Source organism: Bactrocera oleae, chromosome 4 (assembly GCF_042242935.1).
Source record: "Bactrocera oleae isolate idBacOlea1 chromosome 4, idBacOlea1, whole genome shotgun sequence".
In the NCBI taxonomy this organism is placed as follows: Eukaryota; Metazoa; Arthropoda; class Insecta; order Diptera; family Tephritidae; genus Bactrocera; species Bactrocera oleae.
Genome location: NC_091538.1, coordinates 61,525,088 through 61,546,961, shown reverse-complemented (window position 1 = coordinate 61,546,961; position 21,874 = coordinate 61,525,088). Strand labels below are relative to the sequence as shown.

Sequence of the window (21,874 nt, the reverse complement as noted above, 5' to 3'; positions counted from 1 at the left end):
TTAATATCAACATGGATCAAAACGTCTAGATTGGAAAGTCTCCAAGGGGTAACCCTAAATCGAGTAATCCATTGGTCCGCAGTATACATAACGGATTTGGAGGTGCAAAATTTATATAAAGTTAACACGTTAACAGTTCAATAGCAGAAAAGGCAAGGAAATGATGCTGATCGCTACCACGCGATAGCGAGGTCCTTCTGACCGGGGTGAAAAGCAAGAGTAAGTTTCTCTCTTTATCTCGATTTCAACACTGTCGAAGTTGTCTAGAATATGGCGAGGTGAATTTATCTCTCCAATTCCGCCTTCTGTATCTTGCTTTGTGACGCAAAAGGTTGAAGACTTGGAACTGTATGAACTTACTGGGTTCGTAAATGAAAAAAGGTTAGTCGTCTTGGATTCCTCAGAATTTCCTTTAGACCAATAGATTCCAAAAAATATAGACATTTCTCCTTTAAAAGTCATAAGATTATCTAAGGGTTGCCAACTGTCATAAAATGAGGATAATATCCTAAATCCATTAAATAGAGCTACTCTTTTATGTAATCTTTATCATTAGTTTAAAGGATTGTACTACTTATGTACTATTCCCACTACTTAAAAACGAAATGCATGTATTTTACTTGTTCATTCTTTTTGGCTTATATCTCCTGAGCACTCACTGAAATGACTTCATGTCATTGCGCATTACCCCCAATTAATTTGTGTATTGTTCTTTTCTCGTATTTATTTTCTGCTGTAGTTGATGTTCTAAAACATTTTTCCATAGTACTTATGTAATAGTTTCAAAATTATCAGCAGAAATATGGCAAAACCAGTTCATATTGTCTGACATTTATGGGCCAAAAAACACTTACGAATTGAAGCGAACATAAATCCGCTGCCTTACCTCAGCCACCCTTATGCTACTGCCTCACTACTTATGTAAATATCTCTTTTCCCACCATCTCTTTCACTTGCCCCACTCATAAACACATTGCGAAGAGGCACATTTCCCATCGCTTTCAGTTCATAAAGTTGGCATTTGCTGCCAAATATTTTCCGCTTGTCTGCATTTCAGCTGCTCAGCAGATACGAGCAGACGCGCCACGACGTCATGACTTTGTTTACCTGAAAGATTGCGTGCGCGAAGCGCATTTCCGCGACTCCAAATAGCCACAAGTCGCCGCAAGTTGGAGGCAAATTTTTAGTATCAGCAATCGCATGTTGATTCTTGCCTAATTCTTCTGAGTTTTCTTTAGATCTTCAATCTCCTGATTTCATTCTTAATATCTTCTTTTGGTTACGCACTGTTTACCGCTCGCCTAGTTCGGCTTCTCAGTTGTAGAAGTTCTTCGAAAGCAACGTTTTTTTTTTAGCCCACCAGCCTGCTTTGGTTAGGTGCTTAGTTATCGAAGCACATTATGTTTGTTTGGACGAAGTATTCTGAGAAGTGAAGTCATCATTGACGCAACGTTTGGCAAATTATGTACACACTTAATTCGAAGCGTTGCGCAAATATTAATGGTGCCATAAAGTTTAGTTGGTCTGCAGTTTGGGCAATGCACTTGTTCTGTTTGAATTTTTCGTACCTCCAAATTGAAAATTTGTTTCTTGACGATGGAAATGGCACTCGTTTGAAAATTTATTTTTGGCTTTCCGGATAAATAAATATGTTGTTGTTTAAATAGGCATGCCGGAAAGCGTCTACACCTAAACAATATATTTCGATTGTTATACTGAATGACGAGAAGTGCCGAAATCCTCCGAAGCTCGAAAAAATAAGTAAAAGTTCTACAGTAGTAGAGACTTTTTTGAGTTAAAAACTACTACTATCTAAGAAAAACCATTTCAAAATCTCAAACTTTCAAAAAATTCGACAGCAAAAAAAGTATCAGCAGAGCTTAACAAGAAAAGAACGGTCCTCTCTGTATTGATGCCCAAGAGACATGGAGCTTTGCTTTGTTTGATATTAAAAATTGTTGTCAAATTATTAAGCATCTGGCAAGCTTGAGTGAACACGGCGATGAAATACCACTGGTCCTTGAGACTTTTTAACTGAGCACCAATTCACGATTTGTTTCAAACGATTAGATTAGTAATAGTTTTAGTAATATGAGACAGACGACAGGCATACCGTGAATTTTTTTTTGCATACTCTCTTGTTGTCTACAAATTTCTAAGTGTTTAATACCTTCTGCGGATCATATCATTAGACTCATTGTCCAAGTGAGTCCAAATTAAACCCAAATCAACACCTCGCTGGATTTAATGTAAAACCTAAGAACTTTCCAGCCTTTATATCCAATTTCTTTTAGATTGGAAGATGTGGAGCCAGTTCCACCTTATCAGGTTTCTCAAGTTGAGATCTCAGGGGTTGGTGTACTGTGATAACTCCATATTACTCATTTCGCCCTTCCTTAAAAGTGAAAGTCTGCTCACTCTCCACACCATCCCAAAGTAATTGTGTAATACGCCCTGTATTTTCTACAACCTGAGGTCTAACATTCATGGTTTGGAAACCTATGAAGAAGCTGACCGAATTTGTAGGAATTTTATTTCCGACCGCATAAATTCGTCCGTGGGCTTAGTGGGTTCCACATCTAGTCCAATTTTCTCATCATGAGTGTAGTCTTATAAAACCTTGAGATTTACTTACAGCGAATACGTGCAATGATCTTACGCACTAAGAAAAATTAAAGTAACTCTCCAATACTGTCATTTTATACCGATGTCTCTCCTCAGTCCTTGTAAGAAAAGCCCCAAAGCTTGCTATGAATATTCCGCAATCCTTGGAAATGGAGAACACTTAAATTTAGCGCTTAGTGAATTTGAATGCCGCATAATTAGCAGAAGTCCACTTAGTGGCGTCCACTTAGATCCCTAATATTACGAAGCAAATCTGATGCGAATGAGATGGACGATGATAATCTAGCAGACAATTACTCATGCAAACAAAAACAACAATGTACCCATATGTAAGTATTCATATATGTATCTGCATAACGATGCTTCACAGAATGAGTCATAAGTGAAGTCCAACCCCTGCTCAATCCCATGTGGGTGGCAGCATAAAAACATAAGTGGTCTCATTCATGAATGACTTTCAAAGTTAGTGCGCACAGGTGGGCCGAGAGAGCATACGCGGAAAACATGAATCATTTGCATTTTGCAACATACAAACATATATATGCAAGTAAGTATACTCCTAGGCGGCTAAGAGTCGCCACCCACTCGTGAATGGTAAACATGCAACACATACGCCCGCATGCCGCTCTCGCACAAACCATCTGCTACATAGTGCTTTGCCCTTTTCGGCGACGCCACTCAGTCTAAGCTATCACAAGAAGTGAAGGAAAACGGAGAATGCAAAAAAAAATGTGGAAAAGTCTAACAGAAGAAATGTGTCATTGCAACTAAATGCACCTAAAAGGAATATGCACACATACACATACCATTGTATGGGAGCCGATGAGCGGGAGCTTTCAAATGTGTATGTATATGTATATGTGATATACTTGGTAAGTATTTGTGTGTACCCTATTGTGAATATGCCCCAGCTAAGCGCGTTTCATTTGACTTCAGCTCATAAAAGTATCTGTGATATTGTTTTTTTTTGCAATTTGTTTTTGTTATTTTTCTAGGATAGCTCTAACAAACGAAATGCAATGACGATAAAATTTTTTTGAGCTAACTAGGGCACAACAATACCACATTTACAGCTATTTACTGTATCATGCCACAAGTGGTGCCACAATGGCTGCAATCGCGCATTTTCCAATTGCTTATACAGTTGTACGACTAATGCAAATATTTTTTTCTCCAACTTCGAAGTTTCTTATCGCCATAAGTGACCTTTTGTTCTCCTTTTTTAAAAATAAACTCAGATATACATACATACATATGTACACAGATGCGAGTTTGCGTGGAGCAAAGTATGTGTGAAGATATTGCTATTATCTATATTTGCTTAAACACATGCAGATATACATACTTATTCAGTTTATTAAATATAAATATTTATCACACATTTTTTCTACTCTTGAAAGTGACTTTCGCAAGCAATCGCCCATAAGCTTTTTAAATAATTAATTTGTTCATATATTGGCTGCGTTAGATATAGGAGCTGCACCCGCTAACAAAAAATATATTTGTATGATTAAACTATATATTCTTGTACGCTGCTTTTTTCATCATATTTGGTAATAAATTTCGCACGTCATCAACGGTAATAAATTTTTAGAGTAAGGTAGCATGCCACTGAAATATATCTAAAGCTCTTTGTTAACCAGATATAACAAAAATGAGAACAAAATAAAACTTTTTGAAAAAAATTTGATTTGAAGGCACACACTTACTTCAAATCACATAGTGTAAAATTTTTAAAAAATATTTATTTTTTTTATTTTTTACATATATCGATCTATACTTTAAAGATGCCATACTAAACTTTTAAGTTAATAATTCAATTATTAATTGAGTTACAGGCTTCTAAAGTGTAGCCGCTCAGTCCCATCAGCTCCATTAGTTTGTCTTTAAACGCGTTTTTCTCAAAACGACATTTTCGAATTTCTTGTAGTGATTACTTGAAGACAAATGATCCAATCACTATCAAACTCTCCGCATGCTCTATATATGTCGAAGATAGGCAGCCCAAAAACCGCCGAAATTTTGGAATAAATTCAATTCAATTGGAATCACTGCAGCAGTGAAGGATTTATTTTTATCGCTGTAGGAGATCGCTTGAAAATCGAAAACGATATAACTTTTTTTCAAAATGTTACTGTGTATTTTTAAAATATGTATATTTCGTAAAAAAATTTTTTATAAGTGTTCTAGAAGCTTTGGAGAGTCCTTTTTCTGACCAATTAAAAGTTATCAACCCAAAATATTTGTTTGTGGTCATTATTGGAGTTTTAACTCGAAATTTACTTTAAAAGTGAGTTTTTTACACAAAAATTTTCTTTTTTTATAATCTACAAATTTTAGATTCAGGCTAAGCAAAAATAATTTTTTTTTTTCGCTCCACCCTAATATACATATAAATATAGTATTTCCTTTAACCAAAATTAAAGTGTTAAAGTCGTTCCGCTTTTTTGCGAGTTGCTATAAACTATTCCAGTTAGTATAAGAGTACTTCATGTCGGCAATTACCATACGTTGCCATGAAGAGCAGCTCTGCAAAGCTCAACAGTATATTTTCGTAGTGTATTTCCTAGCCAACCAAATCAGCTAGGTTTGTTTATAAGCTCTATGGGTAGTTCGTGCTTTTTTTTTAGTAGATTTTGATTGGAGATGATACGAGGCCACTTGATGCTTTATATTTTTCGTAAACACGAGTTTGCAGTTTCCTGCTTACATAACTTTTTTGCATTTTTCATGAAAAACGGCACTTCTATTAATGATTTTTGTATTAGTAATATAAGAACAATATCAAAAGAATTATATGTGCCATATATTGTTAAGGTATCTAGATATACCGTAAAATCTTAACGGGGAAGTACCCGTCGAAAAAATCGATATATTTTATTGCCTTAATCGATTGGTATATGTTCTAAAAAATTATTGCACAATTCGAAAAGCCGATCTTTAAAATTTTGCAAGATATGCCGCTTGAAAGTGGTTGGCGATGAGCCGGCCGACCGTTAACCGAAAGCTTTAACGGATATACCTACTAGAAAAGTAGTAAACCGATTTTCTTCATCTATCTTTAGATAGACTACGGACATTCGGTAGGTAGAGTGGCTATCTGACGACACACCTAGGCCCATAGTTTGAATTAATTGTTAAATGAAAAATTTTGCGAAAAGCCAAAGTTTGTTTTGAAGACCGATTTTCATGGTTATTCATCGAATTTTCGGAAGATGACGGTCTATCTTGAATAAAAATGCTTCGACCTAAATAATAATTCATAATTAAACATTTTTATTTTTTAAACATTTCTCTAAATATATTACCTTATGTACATAAAATATCAATTTTATAATCTTCATTTTCCATAAAATAAATCGGTGCCTATATGGATACTGCCCCTTTTAATGAAAGCGTTTCTTTCATAAACTTGCGATGACAGTACAAAATGGACTAATTAAGGCTAGCCCTCACGTAAAATGTACCTAAATTTAATGTACACAGCCACTTACATATTTTTATGCAAAGTTCTATTTAAATACTGCTACTACATTTAATAACTGTTAACATGGCACTTCCTTAAAATCTATTACAATATGTTAACCTGATAACAGCTGCAAATAGCATATATTCTAACAACTGTTAACATCATAACATAACATAGCCTTATCAACGGGAGCAAAATTAATTGGCTATAAAAGCAAAAATATAAATATTTATGTTTACTCACACACACACTCACACTCTCATACACTTCTGGGGGCTGCTTGCATTTGCTTTTTCAATGCCAGCAGGAGAGCGCTCATTGCATTCTACCGCCGAGCAAGAGCGTAACTGGAAGCGAGAGCGCACTCGAGCGCATAAACAGCAACTAAGAAAGCGAAATGTCAAATTTGATGCTCCGGTTGACCGCAGCATCACCATATGTAACGTGAATTTTGCGGCTGTGACAACTGAAATTTTTCCCAAATTTTCATCAAATTAAATTGCATTCTTTATTCGTTAATTAAACATTATATTCAAATGAAATTATTGTGCCAATAAGTGAGTGTGTGTGCGTGTGTATATGGAATAAAATTAAGTGAAAACGGAAGTTCCTATAACAAATGAATAGCCACCAAAGATTCTTCCTCAGCAGGCAAGCCTCAGTGATAGAACGAATTACACTCATACATACATACATAATTTAGGAAAATATACAAGTAAGTAGCGATTGTTTGACCAAAATTATTATTTCGTCTGCATTTGTGCATTTGTTGCATGTTTTATAAGTGATTTTTTTGATTTTGTTGTATACTGTGAGAATTGTAATCTCATTTGTGCAGTTGGAGGAGCTGTTGTGGCAGAGAGTGACGGTTCAGCGGCCGTAAATTGAACTCGCAGATATCGCTAGTAATAAAAGTGGTTGTTGTTGTAGTTATAATAGTTCCGCTTGCAAGTGTTTATCTCGTTATTGATTTTGTCTGGATGCTCGCTGTAATATTCTTACATACTTATGTACTTACTTACATGTGTACATACATATTTCGGGGTGCAGCATCAGCCGGGCGGCAGTAACCCCGCTGTTTGGGTGATTGTCTTGTATCTTTAACAGCTAGCAATAACACCAACGCCAGTTGAAAGCAATAATAATAATAGAAGCAATACGTACACACATATAAATAGTATTGATTACTAAACTAAAATTGTGTGTGGAGTTTTCAAACCACCCAAAGCATAATTTCTAAATGTTGAAGTTCAAGTTCATGAAAATTTCTGATAAGAAGTGATTTTGTATTTTGTCTTAAATTACAAGCGAGTTTAGTGCGTTAAAATATTTATGAGTGGAAAATACTTAATATTTTTCTTTTTTAGTATTATCTAAAATATATATATAAATATATATATATATCCAATTGTTAATTTCAAAAAATTAAAGTTTGATTTTTTATATATGTATGTCAAATATATATACATTTATTACATATATATATATATGTTAAATGTATATTTGAGAATATTCTCCGACATTTTGAAGTTGATCTGCCAAATAGGTTTGGAGATATGAGCCTAATTTGTACGAATTTTTACACTTAGTGCAATCAGCTCACAAAGTTTTAAACGCCATTTTTTTTTGAAAAACTGTTTTCAGAGTCGGTGAGTAAAATTTTTCGAAAACGGCCTCCAATTAGTGATATGCTTTGTTGTTGTTCGACAAGTACAAGTAGAAGTAGAAGTAAGGGTTTTCAATTATCTGATTAAGGTCAATCGTTTTGGAGAAATTTTCTTTGATATTTACTGGAAACTGTGTATAAAGTAAGGTTCTGCGGAGTGATAGTACTGACATGATGAAAAAGGTGAAGAAAATTTAGCTATCTAAAGACAGGCTGCTGAGAGTTAGAATTGATAGAGACTAGTGAAGTTTTAAGAAGCTGTGGTTAGTTTGTTCGGTATTGCAAAATATTTGCTTAAGAATAGTATAATATGTTGAAAAGAAAGTAACTATAAATATTTACATCTATCCTATGGTTATTAGACGAATGTCAAAGACATATAAAAATATCCTACTCTATTTATTATGCTATCTCTAGGCAACTGTTAGTTGAAATATCACATCGATTTTGCGTGTATTTTAGATATTTAAATCTAATCCTGTTCAGTACAAAAATAGAATGTCTACATAATTCAGAGATGTAGAGAGATTATATATCATAACCTCTAATATACCATAACATAATGAGCTTGCTTACATAACAAATGCGTGCCTAATAAATAATAGCAAATATTCTAAAATTCAGTCGATATCTCGAAAGCAGCTGAGAACTAAATAAATTAAATAATATGTTTTTTAAAATAATAAATCTTTATACCAAATAACATAGTAAATTGATGTGTGGCAAGACATTACATGCATACATATGTACGTACATACTACATATGTGTGTACTTACGATAGTGTATATATATATATATATATATATAATTACGCACGAAATTGTGTTTGTGTACCTGCGTTAAGTGGCGTCGAAATGACTCAAGTGTTCGAACGCCAAATGTGCAATTTATGTGACTCGCATATAAATATTTTCACAACCGATCGTCGCTGGCTTTCATCATATGCAGGAAAATAGTAAAATTTTAGTTTTTTTTCTTATTGTTATAGCTTTTAATACTTCAAAGGTATATTATTTAATTTTATTTTTTATTTTGCAACGAAGTCGTTGGCTCTTGCATATTTTGCAGGTGTTTTATAATTTTTTTTTTTTAATTCCTTTTTAATTTCCTTTTCTTACAAATTAACAATTATAAAACAATTGCACATTTAACTGGCACATTTGCCGCAATTTTTCAACGGAGCCCAAACAGTCACATTTCCGATTTGAAACGGCTTGCAAGGTTGAGTTTGAAGTGTAGTGCAAATACGATTACAGTTATAACTAAGCGGAGAATAAATTTCAGTGCAAAGTTTTATCAAAATTGGGTTCATGGTGCTACAAAGATCTATATATTTATCAAAAAATTATTGCTAAGAAGAGTTCTTTAATTTTAAGCGCCTAAAATTAAATTTTGAGTTCTTAAGTGTTAGCGTATACAACGAAATAACCAAAATGGGTAGAAATAAACGTTTGTTTATAAAAAATGTTAAATATTGTAATCCGTTCAGCGGCAAACGAAATAATGACGGCAAAAGTAAGTCAAACATGCACGATCGGCTTTGAAATAAATTCCATAAAGACTGAGGTACCCAGTACCGAAAATTAATATTCTCTATTATAGCATAAGTCAAACATGTTCTGAGTATTAGTTTCATAATCTTACAAAAAAATTAATAAAATTTGTTTAAGGTTCATTCATCGTTCATGATCGTTAAATGACACAAAACTCGTGATCAGACCTTATATATAATATATTATGAATAATTTGAAAAGGCATCTTCACTCTTATAATATTTTTTGAATTTAAGTTGGAAACCGTAGCACAAAAGCAAATATACGCAATTATACTCAACTTTTGACAAGCTTCGATATATTTTAGAATCGATAAGTAGAAGTTCAAAAACAATAACCGTTACCAGTTGCCAGCACTAAAAATGTGAATGTATAGAACTATTTCCGCGCCAAAAACTTATATTATTGCGCTTCTTTCTACAAAGATAAGAAATCTGACAACTCCAATTTATTATGGTGAGATCCGTCTAATTTCCCTATCATGTATTGTTTTAATGTACATATCTCCTAAACCACTAAAGCTACAATAATTTATATAAGAACCCTTACCGACAATGTAAAAATGGATGAAATCTGATTATAACCCCGCACTCGCCCTATATAAGGGTCTTATTATAAACTACTAAAAGCACGATAAATCAATAATTAAATGTGCCAGACACATTAAATGTATATCCAAAATTGGACGATGGGCGTGGCACCGCCCGCATTTAGGTGAAATCACATATCTCCGGACCTACTAAACCAATTTCAACCTAATTCGGTATACAAAATAGTCGCTAAAGCTATCCACAAATAGTGCATTTAAGGTATCCTTGCATGTTGCAATAGTATAAAATGCTCGGTTACAACCGAAATTTGCTCTTCCTTACTCGTTGAACTTAGGGCGGACTCATAGTATTCTAATGTCAACTTTTCAAGTACCTTGAAGACATTTAGCCACAACAAAATTCGTTTCTTTTCAATGCAATTTCCCATACACTTGTTATAGGTATCGGCTGGGATGTTCTTCCGTAATTTCAGCGAATTTTCGTTTTTCGGGTTTCGGCTCATTTTTCTAGTGCCAGATTGTTGCACAGTTTCGGCGTCATATTTATAACCGCACCTCACGTCAACAGTATTCTGCGTTGGATGAATGTAGGGACAGGTATTTTGGTACAAGTCTAGCTTTCACACGCTTAATACCCAAAACATTAACCAAAACGATTTGAGACGCTCCAAAAGAGATATAGAGGTCATTTGCTATTTTTTTGATCCCAACACCATGATTTACAAACACTGTTACTTTAACTTTTTCCGATGTTATCGCCATTAAATGAGGTGAATAGATAACTCGCATGAGCTTATAGATGAATACAGTAGGACACCCAAAACACTTCTGCAACAAGGATTACGTAGCCTTGACTACATTGGTAGACAAAATTTCAAGAAAACTCATTCTTATATTTTTATCTCATGGCAACAGTCGTCAGACTAAGTTTTCGCGTTGTTACAATACAGACATATTTAGTAAATCTTCAACTAAAGTGTGCAGCTTGGTCTGAAAGAATTCAATTTTATTTTTTATTGACCTGCGCCTGAATGTATAATGTGAGTTTGTTTAAAACTTTACCTAAAAAATTTTTTGAAGTCTAACCATATAGAACTCCAATATCAGCTGTAATATTTATTGTAGCTTAAAATCTTCATCAACATAAAACTTTTTACGTGAAATAAAGTCATAAAATGCATATACCCTCATACCAACATTTTTTTTTTTTTTTTTTCAGAATATATGCTAGTTTTTATGAGCCTTTATGTTAATAGCTTTTACAAGCCATTTCATTTAATGTGCATTCAGACCAGATATTTTTTTACACGCTTGGAAGCCTACCAAACATACCTACATACAATGCCTGTTACCCACTTACCCAATCCTCGAAATGTCAACGAGATGCATCAGAAACTGTCATGTTACACACTCACGCAATATTAGAGTATGTGCACAAGTATGTGTATTTTGACTACACTCCTTTGTGTGTGTTTGTGTGTACGAATATTGCATAAGCCAGTTATGATTACCTCGAATAACAGTACATGACACCAGCGTTGATATGCCACTAACTTTGTAAGGGACCCACAATGTTTGCGGCACGAACGTACATACATATTTTGTATGTATGTGAAGGCGCTATGTAATCGGGAAGTGGGTGACAGCATTGTTGCAGTGATTGCCCACCAGTGAATGAATGAAGGAATGAATGAGTAACTGAATGAAAGCCTATCCAGGCTGTCTGCCGGCGTCATCGCATTCAACGCTGCTGTTGATGCCACTGCTTCTGCATTACTTCAAGCTTGACTGCTGTCAAGTGCTACAATACACCGCGTAGATATGTATGTATGTAAGTGTATGTTGTTCCCTGAACATCAACAAAATTTGAATACTTTAGTAGAATGCTTTGTGCACCGATAACAGTAACTAGCAGCTGCTATTTATATGAGAAGCTGTGACAGCAGTAGCGCCAAGCTGCTTGCTAGACTATAAAAGTTGTAAGTTTCTCGTTCGTCGTCGTTCTATTAATAAACTATATAACCACGCATACATAAATCGTAATTGTACCTATTTGATCACCACAAGTTTAACTGCAAATGATGTTTTAACACAAGTTGTAACCGGATCCGGTTTATCTACTGACGTAAGGCGAAACATAAACAATGTGTGTGTCAAAAATCTCGTGAAATAATCATGGAATAATGTGTAATAGAAAAGGTGTAAGCTGAAAACCAAATTTCCATTTGATATTATACCGCGGCGACCCTTAAACTCTCCCCAATTGTGTGTATATAGAGCATACATTTAGGTGAATGTGTATCAAAATACCGTTAAATACTTTTATTCCACTACTTACCTATTATGTTTGTGATGAAGTTCGCTTTTAAAGCGTCAATATCCGCCCTCAAGTAAAACCGAGTCCACTTTTTCTCATTTTCGTTTCTTCTACTACAATATGGTGAATACCGCATCAAAAACCGCCCTGCTTAAACCGCATTTTCTTTATCAGAACCTTGCTGATATCGTCTTCAGTCATCAAACATTTTTTATCATGCACAGTGTTAGAGGTCTTGCTCCAACACTAAGTTAGATTTTGATACCATCTGATCAATTTTGACCCAGGCTGGTTCAATTAAACTGAGCGCACAAACCGATTCGATAATTTTCTTTTTCGTAAGCTCTAACAGCCTTTGTTATGTTAATGTGAAGTTTGTTCTCCATATGTCAATTAGTTTGTATTTGACAGCTGTTTGCTTACGACACGAGAAGTTTGTCTGAAGATTTTTCCCATGGAGAAAAAATTAAGCAACGAATTCGGGTGAAATTTTGTAATAGTTAGTTTTACTTTTCGTTTAGATAACTTTTTTTTTTTTTGAGATATATAACGTATTGGAACAAAATATACTTTATCTTAAGACTGTGGTATTCCGGGATTTCCATCTCTACAGCTCTCTGTATAGCAAGCGCAAGAGACCTAGAAGCAAAGAGACAAGTAAAGAGTGTTTTATTGTGTACAAAATACTCGAAGCTCTCTGTATCTTTATATTCTAAACTAAATGTACATAAGTTACATTCATATACAATACATATAAGTCTGTCATGGCATATACTCTGTTATTTTGTCGGTTCGCTAACGCATGCGTCAGTTAATTACAGAATGTTTTGCTCAACAATCGTGATTTAGCTCCGAAGAAAAAGTGCTTGATAATACGATTTAGCAAACTTTACTTATTTAATTTAGTAACTGTGTTCGTAAAATATACCGTAGTGTTAACAAAAAAATGTGTTTAAAAAAAAAGGAATGCAATAAAAATATGGAAGTGTCATTGTTCTAAGGAATCAAATAAAAGAATATATTCAAAATCGACAAAGAAAATTGCCAGTACCTTTTCAGCTCTGTAAAAGTACTGTTATTTTTACTACTTTAAGAAAATCAAGAGTTTTAGTTTTATACTCGCAATCTTCTTAGAACACCAATCTCCTTGGTGAACTCACAACAATTACGCTTTTTGAATAACGCTCATATAGCTTGGAGCTACGCCCGGAATTCAAACACCGACTATTTGAGTGGATACAGAAATGTGATAAAAGTGCAAAAGAAATGGAGTATGCTCGAACACGCATATCGCCAACGATATCCGTAAAAAGTCAGCCTGTAACCGAAATAAAAATTACAACAAAACCAAAAAGTGAGCCTGCAACACCAATAAAATGACAACAACAAAAACTGAGTTGAAATATAACGCCGAAGCAATGAACAGTAACACACTAGAATCCAATGGCGATGACGGCTTTTCAGATATCGATGGACACTCTCCGTATAAGCTTTCGAATACTAGTTGCCACAAATATGTATGCGAGCTTTATGTATCGTTTGTTCTTAAGTAGTAACGACTGTTTCTTTTCAATCCCGAAAGCGTTTGACCACTATGATACGCTCTTGCCGGACTGATTGTCAAAAAAAGTACGAATATAATAGCAATGTTCTAACGAAAGCGGAGCGTCGAAAACTTAGTCGTGCCATAGTTAAGTACTTTCGACTTAATAGGATACGTGTGAAATCAGAAATAGCTAAGGATTTGGCCAAACAGATAATGCCGCATTTTCACACAGAAAGAGATGTATGCCAATTAAGGATAAAATCGGTGTAACTAAATATCACAAAGGTTTAAGGATGTTTAATACGAGAATAATATCAGGTCTCTTATTCCATGTGACTATTACGGTAGACCCCTAAGCCAACGCAAATCCTCATATCTCAGTAAAACTTTAGAATAAAAGCTATCAAAAAAGTCGAACTTTCCGATTAGAGTTAGGGTCTAGCGATTCTGGTTATTGTTGATGTAGTACAGTTTGATTTGGACTTTTTGCGATGATGCCCGACGAAAAAGTTGAAGTGACCTTTGTAGAACTCAAGAATTTCTGTGTAAGTCTGGGAGTCGTGAAATATACCAACAATACAACACGCCCTCGTCACGGCAGGCGGTTCTACGTTTCTAAACCCCCGATTTACATTATATACATAGCTTCATGCAGAATAAAAAAGTTCAGAGAAGCTCTCCTTCAGTTTGAGATGGTGCGAACTGCTCTAACCGAATAAATAGTAATAAGAGAATATGTTCTAGAGTTTAGAAATTTTTTTGTAGTAACCCAAATCTTACCGACTTTGTGGTCTCAAGTATGGTATGATATATAGGTAGCTACGGTATATTTTAATTATTTGAGATTCCGACCCCAAAACGCGATTCATATTTTCAAAGCGCGCATGGTATGAGCATAAGAACGACAAAACTCGCGGCCGCTTACATAGAAGGTACTATAATTACCATCGTCGTAAAGAACGTCAAAGGTTCACAACTAAAAAATTCAGACAAAAATCGGCGACATATCTTAATTTACCAAAGCCAGGCAGCCGGTGTATCCAAGACGAAGAATCATTAAAACCAGAAGGCTTCGTAAGATGTGAAGATGGTTCTGATTTTCCAAAACTATATGGTCAGTGTTTGCAGGACGAACAATCATTATAGTACGGGGGTACTTTCCAATGTGCTGATGATTATGATTGTCCAAAAGCAGAAGAGCGCTTAAAATGCTTTGCTAATGGTACATACATACAAATAAATAAACAAAATTTCTTACCTTCAGGCATGCGTCGCGTTCAGCTTTGGCTGCAGAACGTCGTCAAATGTACACGATCGACATTTGGAAGGACACTTGGATGTATCGAAGAGAACAGCTCGAACGCCTACAGCCTGGCCACAGGCAACAACTCGAAGCGCTGCTCCCCGAATGAGAAGCCTAAACGGGCGCCAATAGCCGGCAATTGGTAAACGACTCTTTCTTACTTAATTTTTGAAAACAGTTTAATTATTTGTTTTCTCTTTGCACTTTTGCAGCTGAGCTATGACTTTGAGCAAATCTTCCCCAGCAAAATAGAAATATACAAAGAGCGTTTATGTATATTCAATGCATACATCATCACATTTATGGTAATAAATGTAAGAAAAAAAACTTTCAGAAGTTCCATCAACAGAACAGAAGTGTGGTGGACACCTTTAGTAATGATATATTGTGTATATATATATATATATTGTTTATACATATGTATATATAGTATATTGTAATTTCATATTCTGCACTTCGCTTCCAGACGACCAAGAATGCGCGTTCATTCACCTGATGCACGACATCATGCACCCGTCAAGCTGTTACAGCATGCCAGAGGGCTCACGACGTTACATTACCGCCGAATCACAGCGAGCAACCATGCGTGTTGTACAGAACGAATGTGAGGTGAACAGCTACAATTAGTGATATTCATGCATATTCGTCATGGTGGACAAAACGCAGGACAACAATCGGTGCATTGTGGCTTGGCGCGATTTGCGTTATCATTTGACGCTCAGCGAAGCCTTGCTCGTCGCCATGCAGCTGTACTTGGTCTTCAAGTTGGAGTATCCACCGCCGTGTGTGAATTTCTGGCATTTTGTACGTGACTACTTCTTCGATATACAATTACCGCAGGATATATCTTACCCTATGTTAGCTAAGCTAAGGCCATTTATGCAACTATTCAGTACAGTTCGCTGCCGCTCCCTGCAAAGTTAAAAGATATCCTCTCTCTTTAAAAACTTAAAAAACTTACTAAAAGCTTTTAAAAAAAAATTAAAATTTTTTTTGATGTAATGAACGTCAAATCACCAGCAAACATAATTTGTCAAACTTCAATTCACTGATTTTTTTTTAAACATAAAATGTCTCAAAATAAACGCAACACCACGAACTCCAGTAACGCTACGAATTCGCAATCGGCCGCCACTTTAAAGCCGAATCTTTCATTTGACACTTACCCCGAGGAGAAGCTTGATAAGCTCATGGGTAAGTGCTGGACGGACTGTTTAATTAAAGGTGGCGCCGGTTTTGGCATCGGATTTCTCGTTACACTTTTATTTATACGACGCATGTGGCCACCGATTTTGGGCAGCAGCTTCGGCTTGGGCGTGTCGTACAAGGAATGCGAGCGAAATCTTCAATCGCAAACAAAGTGTGAAGCTGGTGATAAAGTAAATAGAAATAAACTAATGTAGTATTGGTATTTGTGTTCTATTTTTTGAAAATGTTGATAAAACTTACATAACCTAAAAATATACTAGATATAATAAATCTTTGCGGAAACTATAGTATGTGCTTTAATGTTCTTCATGGTAAGTTGGTGTGTTAGGTTGATAATTTTTTATACGAAAACTTATCAGAAATGCAGAGCTTTGATCGCAGAGTAGTCGCAAATCCTTTGTATATAGTTTAAGATCTTGCGATCTTTTGGAGGAGGACAGAACTTGAAAAAGATCTAAACATATATGTTTTTACCTTAGTTGACGGCAATACCTCTCTTATTACAGAATTATCTGGTTTTGTTACAAAAAATTGTTCTAGTTGAGCGCCGAATAAGATATTCGAATCAATGAACTGTATTTTACTCTTTTGGACCTATGTAACTTGCTAGTTGTTCTAAAAAGATAGTCCTGCGCAAAGCTTGTGTTGTAAATATAACAGATCACCAAGTGTCATAGGCACAAAGCGCTTTGTCGGCATGTAAGGGTTTATAGATCTGTCTCATAGAAGTTTTGGCTACCACAACGGACCGGCGTTTAAGCTGTCCAAGTGTGATCCTTCTTGGGATCAACCCTCTAACCTAAACTAACCTAACCAATTGATACCGACGTATACCTTGTATAATAGGTTAAAGCTACGTCTTTTGTAACTTTTCGGAGACCCTCGGAATGATTTAGAAATAAACAAAAAAAAAAACCTTAACTTCGGTTGCGCCGAAGCCTTAATACCCTTTATTAATACAAAATATTCCATAAATCAACTTCATTTTGATCGTTCAGTCTATATGGCAGCTATATGCTATAGTAGTTCGTTCTGAACAATTTCGTCGGATATTGCATCGCTGCTTGAACAATATTGCTAAATTTCGTGAAGATATCTCGTCAAATACAGAACATGATGATAACATGACATTTTTGATTGATCAGTTTGTATGGCAGCTATATGCTATAGTAGTCAGATTCCGACAAATTAGCAGCTTCTTGGGGAGAAAAGAACGTGTGCAAAATTTGATCATCGCTATCTCATAAGTTAAGGGACATTCAAGTCCCATTCGTATTAGTCGAATTCATTGCAAAAAAGATGGTCGTTAATCAGATATAAAAATTTGTCGAATTGTGTAGAGACTCTTCTTGGTCGAATTTATTTTGAAGCCTACTAAATGAATAAACTTAATCTTTTGATTATGGTGTTCTAACAACCCGGTGTACCGAATGTGTTGTCTAGCAGTTGAGCAGAAATTTGAAAGCGATTCTGTTTTCGCTTAGGGTTCAATGCTTTAAATAATGTCATCCAGTTAGGTATTGTGATTAAGAGGTAGCATTCTGATCTACATATATTTTCTGTAATTCGTATAATCGAAAATATTTATTATTTCAATTTAATTTCGATCGTTCCAACTCGAATACCTAAAGTTTGCATAGCAATATTTGCGTTTCATCTATGTAAACCTTTTCATCTTTATACCTTCAACATTGGACTCCATAATAATTACTATGTATACTATATATGACTATAGAAAAATTTTTTGTTTACATATCTTATCAGTATCAGCAACATTAAATATTGCTGTAAACAATAGAGCGGCATGCGCTTGATAAGCAACTAAGCGATAAAGCTTTAATTTATTGTTACTCGCTCGTAGCATAATGCTGTTAGAGATTCTCATGCTCTCTAGAATATATTCATTTTAGCAGAAAACAAGGTTGTCAACGTCGGAGTAATTCCGCAATCTTTTCGATTTGATTTTTATACTTTGGAGATTTTTGAATTTTTCTAATATTTTAAATTAAAGAAATCGTTCGCTTGTCTCAATTAGCACCTCTACTAATGGCATCACCTGTGGGGTTCCCTTTACATAAGTTTTTACAAAAAATTCCCTTCGACTAATTGCACAAAATTTATTTTCTTTGTGTTCTAAAAAGTACTTTTATTTAAAAAAATATCTAAATAATGTTAAGAAGGCGACGAGGTGATGTACTACATTAAATTTATTTATTAGATTTTGGATGACATTTTATACATTTTCTGAGTAGTATGGTTATCTTATTTATTTGATACTTTCCAAACCCTCCAGTTAACTACACTATTTTTGAGAAATATTCCAATATTTTTTATACATAGTTAATATACAAATAATTATATTCCGAGCTGCCTAATATGATGAACTTACAACAATAAACTTTTGAGTACTCTTCAACCCGAAAACTCACCTTCAAAATAGAAGTTAATGTATTGTATAAGAATTATTAACAAATTTAAAATCAGCAAATTATATAAAAGCAATTTATTTATATTGAATTTACTTTATTTTCAGCAAAAATGAAAATATTAATTAGATTCAAAATTTTCACCAAAACAAAATTTTTTTCTAAATCGAAAATCAAAATTGGTTTCTATATTGCTCAAATTTGTACAAAATCACAGAAGACATGATATAAACATTAACAATTTGGCAACTCTGACAACAAATAAATCGGTTGTTAAGCATTCTGAGCGCGAGCGTCAAAGCCAAACAGGAGAGTAATAGAAATATAATAAATGAACGCGGCTCCCACCTCGCTACATAGTTGGTGAGCCATTTTTAGTGCGATCTCCACACCAAATGTTCCACACAGCGCCCATCTCGTTTGAGAGAAATGCCACTTAGAAAGCATCTGACGCGTGTGAGACTGTCAGTGGTGGCTAATGACGGAACGCGTGAGTTCAGTGCTAAATGCGGAGGCCGTAAGCAATTTTCTAAAACATCGATATTCGCGGAGGCAATTTTTTCGAGCGAAAGTGCATATTCTTAATGAATTTCAAATTCAAGCTTAGTTGATTTTTAAGCTTCTACATCAATCTAAAAAGTTTTTTGTGTTGAAAGAGTACACTTTAAATGATTCTAACTACCTGTATGATCTTGCAGTGATCGTATATACGAAAGTGCGTGTGTGTGTGAAGCTAAGCATCCCGAGCGAAATTGCCTAAGAAGTGTTGAAAAAGTGCGCGTATCATTCAGCTAGTAAATAATGTATGTAATGGAGCTTGTGTAAGCTGTTAAGCAAAATCGCTTTAACATTTGTACATGGTCGGTATTTAGGTATCGACATTAGTATGTACTAGAGTGCTTGGTGTGCCTCTGTCACAATTCTGTGCGTGTTTTTGTTATGCGTTCGCTTTCAGCTTTTTTTGTTGTTAAGAATACCTATCTGTCGTAGGTTAATGACGTACACGAGCGTTAACTCCTAATTGCATTAGCGGTGTTGTCTGGCTGACATGCTTTACGCTTATATTTAGCTATGCCTTAATCACATACATAAGTGTAAATACATATAAACATGTGAGAGTGCGCGAAAATACAGAGAATATATAGTAAATATATATATGTATATAAATTTATGTTTGGCTGTGTCACTAAAGTGCAAACTTTATATTCTATTAATCAAATTACTCTACTGAATCAATTGCATTAAGCTATATATATAACACATATACATATATATATAGCTATAGTTACTCAAATATGTGTGTCTAAAATTTAACGAATCAAACATTTCGTTATCAGTTCACAAATTTTCGCAGAGTTCTAATATGTGTATCTGTCTTTTTAACTAGTATCTAGTAACAAGTAGCCTATATTTTGGCGCATTAGACAAAAATTTTAATATAAGCCATGAAATCTGTTTTAAAGTGCTTATAATGTGATTTCATTATAGCTTATTTTTCAGAATTTCTATAAAATATACTCAAGGTAATGCGGAATATATTACTCTTTCAAATTTTTTCTATCTTCTTTTTATAAAAAAAACTTTAATTATGCGTATCATTTATTTCTTTTCGCATACAGTGCCATCAATTTTTTGGATTTTTAATGCTTTTTTCAATGGCAATTTTGGTTCAAAACTTTTCGAAATTCAGCGGGAACAAAAGATATTAAATTTTTATCGTTTGTTCTCTTTTATGTGAAGGGGATCTAAAACTCTCTATGGGCTTAATCGGCTTGTATTTTACTAGGTGTATTTAGAGACATGAAAAAATTACAATTTTAAACAATTTTTCGCCAGTAATTAGTTTATTTTTTAAAAGTAAAAACATAACATCATTAAATAAGGTTTAGACTTGACTGAACAGAAATTTTAATAAAAAAAATTTCAAATTTTTAAAGTAATTGATCCAGTTCCAACCAAAAGTCTTTGCAGTGAACATCACAATTTTTTGGAGATTAATCTAAAATCAGTCAGACAAAAAAAAATTGTTTTATTAATATTGTAGATAATCTATTACCTAAATTGAAAAAATTATCTTAATTATCTAATTTAACAAAATGGCGACCTGAGGAACATTTTTTCTAGACTTTCGGGAGATAACTAATAGCTAATTGTTTATAAAAATTCGAAATAGCAAATTCTAACTAGCGGTTTTCAATATACAGTGCTCGACAGTTCAAAAAACAAAGTTCTCAGAAAAATGCATTTGAAGTTTTACAGTTTCGTTCCAGATCGCCCGAGCAACCTTTGCTAATTATCGAATGATTCGAAAAGTATTTGTAAAATTTACTTCAAAATTTCACAGAATATTTCTAAGATATTATACTTTAAGAAACTGCTAAAATTCGATTTATTTTTGATTCTGACTACCCCCAATCCCTTATGCAAAATTTAGAAAACTAAACAATGTAGGGTATTGTTTTTAGGGTATCCATTTACCAAAAAAATATGAAATTTTTCATGGAGGGTCAACATTAAGTCTTCTTAATGAATCCAGTTTCATTTGATTTGACCTGATCTGTATTATCAATATGATATATCGACATATGCCTTAAGTGGAATGAGACATTGCAGAATGTTCTACCAAATTTCCTGGTAATAAAAGGATCTGCATCTCTTCTCCTTGAGAGAGCATATTGAATTTTCAGGGTTAGGAAATTTGTTGTAGCTATGCCAGAGATCATTTAGGTCTCAGTGTATTTCGTCAAGCTATAAAAACCGGAAGACATATGTATGCGCCATATTCCGTTTAGAATTTTATTCTGATTTTTTTTGTGGTAATAGTTTTCATGATACCTCCACAAAATCGAATTTTGACTAAAGAAATAAACTCGATCATAAAACTATATAATATCTTGTGAATCCGATAGCGATCAAAATTTACGGTATATACATACATACATATATAAATACATATTAAATAAAAGTAACTAAATTTGATAAAATTTCTTTCACACCATTTTTTGATTTAATAATACGTACATAACTGAAATACGTATTTATTAAATCGGTATAAATTAACAAAAAATTATTCAGTGAAAAAAATTTACACAAAAAAGCGAATTAATGGTATAAACAAAAAATTATACGCTTTCAATTCACCATTTTAAAAGTTTTAAATTCATGAGTTATAAAAAAAATTGGAAAAAATATTAAAATTTTTTAATAAA

At 34.1% G+C, this 21,874-nt stretch overlaps 2 protein-coding genes across 2 annotated transcripts in view; both read left to right on the top strand.

The window, feature by feature from the left end:
- LOC138857068 (uncharacterized) overlaps positions 1 to 21,874 on the top strand; it is a 49,810-nt gene that overhangs the window by 8,430 nt on the left and 19,506 nt on the right. The gene's annotated exons all lie outside the window — the stretch shown is intronic.
- LOC106625040 (uncharacterized) lies at positions 12,957 to 16,105 on the top strand. Its single transcript, XM_070107796.1, has 4 exons — positions 12,957 to 13,698; positions 13,764 to 13,994; positions 15,243 to 15,344; positions 15,661 to 16,105. Exons 1-4 carry the CDS (start codon positions 13,558 to 13,560, stop codon positions 15,952 to 15,954), a joined length of 768 nt encoding a protein of 255 aa, XP_069963897.1. The 5' UTR covers positions 12,957 to 13,557; the 3' UTR covers positions 15,955 to 16,105.

What these genes read in the sequence shown, in the direction of transcription:
- LOC106625040 (XM_070107796.1), top strand. Translation starts at nt 13,558, where the DNA reads ATGACAACAACAAAAACTGAGTTGAAATATAACGCCGAAGCAATGAAC. An exon ending in AATTAAGGATAAAATCGGTG is followed by an intron (nt 13,995 to 15,242) that starts TAACTAAATATC and finishes GCACTTTTGCAG; the next exon opens with CTGAGCTATGACTTTGAGCA. An exon ending in TCACATTTATGGTAATAAAT is followed by an intron (nt 15,345 to 15,660) that starts GTAAGAAAAAAA and finishes TACAATTAGTGA; the next exon opens with TATTCATGCATATTCGTCAT.